This window comes from Fulmarus glacialis, unplaced genomic scaffold (genome assembly GCF_000690835.1).
Source record: "Fulmarus glacialis isolate BGI_N327 unplaced genomic scaffold, ASM69083v1 scaffold16779, whole genome shotgun sequence".
In the NCBI taxonomy this organism is placed as follows: Eukaryota; Metazoa; Chordata; class Aves; order Procellariiformes; family Procellariidae; genus Fulmarus; species Fulmarus glacialis.
In genome coordinates, this window is record NW_009231588.1 from 8,935 (window position 1) to 16,798 (window position 7,864).

The 7,864-nt window shown below is 42.2% G+C and overlaps 1 protein-coding gene across 1 annotated transcript in view; it reads left to right on the plus strand.

Annotated features, from left to right (window-relative positions):
* Positions 1 to 1,319: 1,319 nt before the first annotated feature.
* MCF2L2 (MCF.2 cell line derived transforming sequence-like 2) overlaps positions 1,320 to 7,864 on the plus strand; it is a 49,280-nt gene continuing 42,735 nt past the window's right edge. Inside the window, exon 1 of the mRNA XM_009584643.1 lies at positions 1,320 to 1,399. Coding sequence (XP_009582938.1) covers positions 1,324 to 1,399 — 76 coding nt within the window. The 5' untranslated portion in view covers positions 1,320 to 1,323. The remainder of the gene's footprint in view (positions 1,400 to 7,864) is intronic.

The window sequence follows — 7,864 nt, forward strand, 5'->3', positions numbered from 1 at the left end:
TCTCTCTAGGGGAGGGCAATGACACATGCTTTTTGGTCACTTTGTCTTAAGGCATTAGTGAAGTGTTTGAAAGTCGAATGAGCCTGAAGAATTAGGGAACAAACAGAAAAGTTTCCAAGTGACATTGTGTAATTTGAAACCTAGAAGCCCTAGTTCTGGAGAGGATCAGAGTGAATGTCTGAAAGCAGGACAGAGGTGGTATTTTGGGCAGCAGACTAGGACACAGGAGAAAGAAGCTAATTTCTAACCTCTCTGACCAACCTCTCTGACCTCCCTCTCTATTTCTGGACAGTTTGTTTAAAAGTATTTCAGTGCCTGCATTGTATTGACATCAGTGAAGATCTTGGTGCTTAAATAAGACAACTACCTGCTTTTAGTCTGATCTGTGGTCTATCTGGACCCAGCTTCCTTCCCTCCACTTGTTGTCTGGGCAGTTAGAGGTGAGCTGTACAAAGCCAGGACTGGTGGTTGTTCTGTAGCTGTACAGTGGCTAAAGGCCGAATTATAATAGGTGCTATTGTAATGTAAACCTGGATCCTGCCAGTTGACCTGGCATATACTTGCCAGTAAATGTTGCTGGTCTAGACTGGGGTGAAGAGTGGGGAGAAGAATTGGGTGCACCTGTTACAGAAAGAGATCAAATTAGCTCAATGTGAGATTATGGTTGCTGGTCACCGAACAGATCACTGACAAAAATTGTGGTGATTTTTCCCCAGCTGCTTGCCAAGCTATTTTTTAACTTTTCAGTGTTTACTTCAAAAGAACAGGCTTTGTTTTCATAAGAAGAAAGCCTCACAGCCCCTTATTTCCTCCTTTTACTATGTATTTGCTTGTAGCGGAAAAAGCATCAGCAAAGGAAACTATTCTGGATTGGTTGATTACACAAAGTCCTCTAGCAGAGACCAGGGAGTTCAGGGTGGAACATGGCACTGTGTCTGAAATAAACTTTGCTGTTTCAAAGACTGAAAAGCTGTTTTACGTGGGAGGCCAAATGCAGCGGCTTAATATGGAACATGAAGTAGTAAGGAGCAGGCTGTCAGTTTGAGCAAACCTGTGACAAGCTCTGGCAAATCTGCTGGAGCTCGTTTATGAAAAGCTCTCTCTGAAATCACAAGGCGATAGATAAAGTAGGCTGAAGATGAGACACTGTAAGTATCAAACTCCTCGGTGAAAGTCATATAACATCTGAACCAATAGGCAAGCCAGGCTTTTTTCCTTTGAGTGTCATCTTTGTTTTGCTGTGTTCTTACAGGATGGAAAAAATTATGTTAAGGTTTTATTAACTCATTGAAGATTTCTGTTTTCACTTGCACAGATGAAATCATGCAGCAGGAGATACGGCCACTGGTTGCGGTGGATATAATAGAGCAGCTCCACAGGCAATTTGCTATCTTGTCAGGTAAGAAGTTGCTGGTAATTACACTGCAGGATTCTCTTGGAAATGTATTGGAATTTGTCATGCTGACTGTCACCCTTCAGCTGTGTACAGCAGTTGCAATAGTATTTTTATATTGCTAATGAAAATTGCTGTCACAATCAGACATTCACAGTGTACGGAACTGATAAATGTCAACTTGCTGTGCTTGTTTTTCTTAAGGCAAGTTAATTTTCCGTGTTCTCCACAATGGAACAGATTTAGAGGGTAAGAAATTAAACAAATCTTTCTGTACATGTCTTTGCACAATGTCCAAGCACCTTGTTTGTGGGAAAAGATTTTGGTCTACCAGGGAGCTATTCGTGACCTTCCCCTTCTTCCTCATTTGCCTTTGTTTTAGAAATGATTCATTGCTAAAGTGTAAGGTTCTAATCTTTTAAAGATTTGATTATTACATATTCCTTTGTTTGCCTGAAGTTTGCAATCACACAAAGTGACGCAGTTCCTGCCCCAAATACATAGCTGATATTAAAATATTTGCCAAATTATTTAATACACTTATTTCGGATACTGTAGCAGAGAAATCCTTATCTGGGCCCTAAAATGGCCTCTGCTGTTGACTGTATGGCCTCTGGCAACTCCTTTTGTCTCTGGCTCTGCCTGTTCTGCAAATAAGGGAATTAAGAATTTGCTTTCCTTCTTCCTCATAGACACACAGTGAAGTATCATGAATTTGCACAAAATACTGAGATGGTCATAATAAGGTTCTCTTGGACAGCCTGTCCCTCTCTGCTTGGTGGAGAGGAACACTGGGTACACAGTGCAGAGAGTACACAGACCCAGCTCCGCAAATAATCAACTCAGCAGGCCTAATCCTTGCTGCATCTTCACATTTTTAAGTACACTCCAAACTGCCAAATGAAATCCAAATTTTAAGTTGCTCAGAATTCTTTATGGGGCTCTGAGTATTAAAACTTGATTTGGGAAGTTTCTAGGTAGCGTCTTGTGGCAGTTTCATAAGCTTGATAACTAACTGTTTTGCATTCGGCAGAGGGTATTGACTGAGCAGAGGTGGAACCAGCTGCCTTCTCATCTGCAGTAAAGCATCTCAGGGTCACATCTTTCTAGAATTCCAAATAAACAAACCTCCATGCAAAACAGTGTTAGCAACTGCATAAAATTGCTCAGACCTTTTGCATCCCACTGTTTTCCTCAGTGCAGGGTGACTAGGAAGTGCGAGTGCAGCATCTATCCTAAGACAATTTTTGTGGGGTAATGTTGCAGTATTCTTCTTTGGCTGTCCAGGCATTTGCTTGCATACCGTGTGCTTACTATAGCTCTGCCATGCCAAACTGGAGAGGATGGTGAGTAACCATGGCTCCACACCTGACTGCCAGAGATTTCAATGCACAGATGCCACAAGGTCTCAGAAGCATTAGGTGGTCGGGGAAAGCTGGGCACCCCTTTCCCTTAAGGTGCTAGCTGCTTAACAGAAAAAATAATGACTGATGGGAGTTGACACCCACCTGGGAGCTGTTGTCAAGTTTGAAACCAATCCTCACTTAAAGAGCTGTTTCAGGAATGCTACTCAGATCCCTTTTATTAGTGCTAAACTGACTTTAAAATATTCTAAATACAAGGAAGGGAACAGGGAATCTAATCAATGTTCAACTCCTTTTGGGTTTTGATGTTAACTTCAGTCTGCTCTTTGTAAGCAAGAAAACACTTATCAGCTGGTCTCTTTAGAATGCTCTGCTTGCTTTTTCCATTCGCCAGGCATGCAGAGCTGCTGAAACCAATATTGTTTTCAAGGTCTTTGATTTAACTGATACACAAATGCCTGAAAACACTTATATCAGTGTAAAGAACATCATGCATGTTGAGAATTCAGTGCCTCATTTGCAATGTCTATCCGGTAAAATGTGGAGGACTGCTTTTCTTAAACCCCCTTACCTTGCAAGATTTGAGACCATTAATAAAAGCTATACATGACATGTAATGAGCAACTTGTGGAAAGTGGTTTACTAAACAGGAAGAAAAACCCATTTCCAGTTCCAGCTAGAACATTAAACATGGCACAGAAATGTCAAGAGTAAATATAAGAAAGCATTTTCATATTTCTTTATGGACTCATCATTTCAGCAGTGCCTGTATTCTCACCTGCTATTTTAGCAAATTCATCTCTTCACATTTAATCTAATTCTTTTATTCTTGGAAGTTATGAGAAAGATGTTTAAATAAAACTATTTAAACCTAGGGTGCTTAAAGACTTTGGAAATAACTCTTCATAGAAGACAGGGCTGAGGGGCTTGTTTGTTAGGGATCGGCAAATAACTGGTTCATCAGCATACAAGTACTAATAACAAATATCAAAAGTGAGTGAAAAGGTGTCTTTCATGCCCCCATCTACATAAATAACAAATCCCATTTGAAGAATTCTCAAGCTTATCTAAAATCTTCTTGGTACAGTCCAGAAATAATATCCTAATAAGAAACAGGGCAGTATAGTTCATAGTTTCTAAGTTGATTTCAGTCTGAAGTTTACAGCTAAATTTGGAAACCTTGGGTTCCTCCTCTCCAAAATCCTCATGGCAGCCTGTGAAAAAGATCATGAACATAAAATCATCTACTCAGAGGTCCCTTTAGCCCAGTATCTTATTCTGTTGGTGACCACTGGTGGGTCATAGGTGAAATGTAAGAACAGGAGTCTTCCTTACTGTCCCTTTATTGCCTTCTGCAAACTGAGGTTTAGGTACAAGCCAGAAATGACTATACTTTTCAAAAATGTATTTCTCTAAATAAGTATAACTTTCTTTTTCCTCTAGCAAAAGATTGGTTTTTTCATCCAATGAAAACAGATCTGGGCACTCTCCTGCCTCATTTCACTTATAAAGTAATTCACACATAAATGACCTCATTTGATTTTGATTATTTTTTTTTTTCCCAGGCAGCTCTGCAGCTTTTCCTTAAAGCATGCTGCTTTTCATTAGGCACAAGCAACCACAAATATTTTGGTGCTTCAGTGCTTGCCTACATGGAGACTGAAAATCTCCTGATACTTAGCCTATTTCCTGGTTTTCCATGCTGATACGTTCCAGCTCAGTAGCAACTGTCTGAAAAAAAACCCTCTGCTCTTTGGCCCCATCATCGTGGGCCATAAAAGACATTTCCAACTTACTTGTAGAGTGGTTTGGGCATATAATATGTTTTTCTGAACAACTTCATAAAAATGGTATATACCGATTTATACTACTTGGGGTTATTTCTTTCACTCTGTAGGCTGCAGCCTCCAGAGGGCAGCTAGCCACCTCTTCCATGTATGCACATGCAGAGCTCAGAGCATGTTAGCAGTGAGCCTGGTTTGTGCTACTCCACAGCCTCTAGCTTTGTCAAGCTCTCCTGTTCAGTCCTGTGGACCCCAAATCCATTTGTCCAGTGATAATGAAAGTAACTGGTTGACTGTTGCAGAGTTTGTTATAAATTAATATTTATTTGGTTAGTATCAGCTTTTTATTAACAGCTGGCGGCTGAGGCGGATGTAATGAAACCATAATATTCCCTTGCAGTAAAGCAGAAAAGAAAGACGATTGAAGTCAAAGGCTCTTTGTTTTCTTTGGACATGACTCATTAGAAACACTTTCAACTACTATTGCTGTGTACAAACTTCTTAGAAGAGGACCTGACTGTCTTGCAGTCTCTGAGCAGATGGTAGGAATTATGTAACAAGCCTAATGAGTTTGGTGTTTGATTGTATCAGGGTCTAGTTATAATGAATAAATTAGATACTAACAGCCTCCTGTTTGTCCTGGCCCTCTTAGCTACCAGACTAACCAAGACTGAACAGTCCATGCCAAGAACAGGGAAACTCTCCAAAGCCTTCCCTGGTCCACTATGGTCACGGAAAAGGCTGCAGTGTAATGTGACAATGTCCTTAATCACATAGATCTACTTTGGTCGTCTCTTTTTCCATGCCCTGATCTAGCCGGGCTTAGCTTGTGAGATCAGTACTGGTTCTTGTGGTTAAATTCAAGTTTTGAAACCACTACTGCCTCCTGCCATTCCCTGAAAACTGAACTCCCAATTATGGGACTACAGCTGTGACAACATAGGAGTGGACAGCTACGTTTGTGTGTTTCCTGTAGCTGTTAAGGGAACTAGATCACAAAGTTGGGTAGTACTAAAAACCTGGCTGTTCTAACACATCAGTTTTTACTAAAGAATGGAGAACCACTGGTAAAATACTGTTCCTGTCCTGCTGACAGACTAATAACTTGCTGTACCAATCTGATCTTGGAACTATTACTACCCCCTCCCTTTTTATCTGCAGCTTCACAACCTGTTCCTATCTGTGATTACTCTGTCAAAGAGCCCAATCTGCCATATCCAGCAATAATGGATCCTGTTACTAAGTCACGAATTTATTAGACAAACTGTCACGAAGTGTATTAGCAGAGATTAATTTTCTTTGTGTTCTGCTCCTGTTAAATCAATGGACTTCAGTGGATAGGAGACTGTATCTGAAAATGGTAACTGACTCTGAAGACAGTTTATTTAATTTCCAAAGCCTGGAGGGTATTTGGCCATCTGCTTCCTGTTTAAACTGAGCCTTTTGGAAAACCTGGCCTGACCTTGCCAAAAGGACAGTTTGGAGCTTGTGTAAAAATCTAGACCCAGAAGCATGATTTAACTTTAATGAAAAATTCAGCATTCACAACCCTTAATCAACATGGAAAACCAAAACAAGAGAGCATGGAAAAAGCAAAACCTGACCAAGGCAATGAAACTTCAGCCAAGGTATCACTGAACTCTTCAGCTGTCTGACCCAGGAGATGAAATGTATTCAGGTTTGCTATGACTAAGGGAGCACTCTGCATGTGGGCAGACCCAAGCAGTTAGCCTGCACGTGTCAGCAAAATTTGAAAGAAAACTTTCCAAAACTAACTGATGAGTTGGTGTCTGTGGCAGGTTGGGGAGGTGCGCACTGTAAACTTGCAGACAAACTTTTGGAACTTCTCCTGCCCATAGCCTATTTGTTGTGTGTTTTTTTCCAAGGGATTCAGCATATTTGGTAAGCTCTAGTTAGATGTTACTTGACGAATCCTGCTATTGGTGTTACAACAAGAGCTGCTGGCTCTGGAATAGGACTTCAGTGTAGCCCCTGATTGTCTAAACCATGGATATTTTTGGTCCCTGGACAGGAGGCATAGGTGGGCTAGAACCTATGGGACATTTCCTAGGATCCCCATCGTGTCCAGGAACTTGGCCTGCAGTTGTGATTGCTTGCTGCTTTTACATCAGTCATACCAACAAGCAACTTCAGCTCTCAGAGCTGAAGCTCTCAGAATTCAGCAGTCGCACCTCGTTTGTCAATCACACCCTTTGGACTGCAAAGCAAAATTAAATTTTCTCTGCTGCCATATCCCGTTCTCCCCCATGCATATTCCTCCCCCCAAATACTTCAGCTGTTTTGTTTCCACAGCTGAATTCTGGCCCCATCTTCACTGCAACAGCTAGCCAGGCTGCATTGGCAGCTGGAAAGTCTATCTAATAGGAGCAACTACGAATGCTGCCTTGTGTCCTGGGACTTGGGGAATTGGCACACATAAGAGTGAGCGATGGTCCCATTACCATGCCTTGTACTACCCTGATGCAGCTTGTGCGCCATCTCTTCTACTTTTCTTTCCCTTCCACATTCACTCTGTACTTCTGTCCTGTCACCGAGATTCTTCCTGTCCCTTTGCCCTTGGGCCACAAAAGAAGAGGAAAAGTTGAGCAAGAAGCTAGGGTGGAAAATAAGGAAAGTGCCCAGGAAGAGGAGGAAAGGGATGCTGTCATTCTGAGTGGCAAACCAGGCAGAAGGTCAAGCTGACTGTAATCTTTTCCTCTTAAGTCTTGCCTTTTTCCAGGCAGTCCAGCCTTCTGCTTCTCTGACTCCTGATGTTGTCTGCCTCATTTGTGCTCCATGTTGTTGAGTTTGACACGCCTCTGTGTGTGACCCTGAATGCAAATGATTTAACGGCTTGCTGATAATTTACCTCTGATCATACATCAAGATCTTTAATCAGAATGCCCTTCCCCAAGCAGCAGTGGGTCCATATCTTTGATACCGTGAGTTTGGGTTGGATGCAAGGCAGGTTGCTATCTGCAGAAGTAGAGAGCAGAAAGAAGACGGATCTCTTGAAGGAAATTGATGGAGAGGAATCAGGGTGCCAGCATGTGTTGCGTTTGTGGGTGCTATCTGGGAGGGGAGCTCAGGTCTGCATCGGGAGATGGTAGACAAAATCTGGTTGAGTTTCCTCTGCAGGCAAAACTCTGGGGCTAGCTGAGGTCTGACTGAGGAGCAGTGACCCACTGGAGACTGCCAGTGGGATGGCCTGGCTCCCCTAAGGCAGGGTCAGGAGAGAGCCTCATGTTAGTTCAGCCAGAGAATAGCCCTGAACCTCCCCTCCTGCCGACTGAACCTCCAACTCTTGTGGCTGGGGGTTGAGC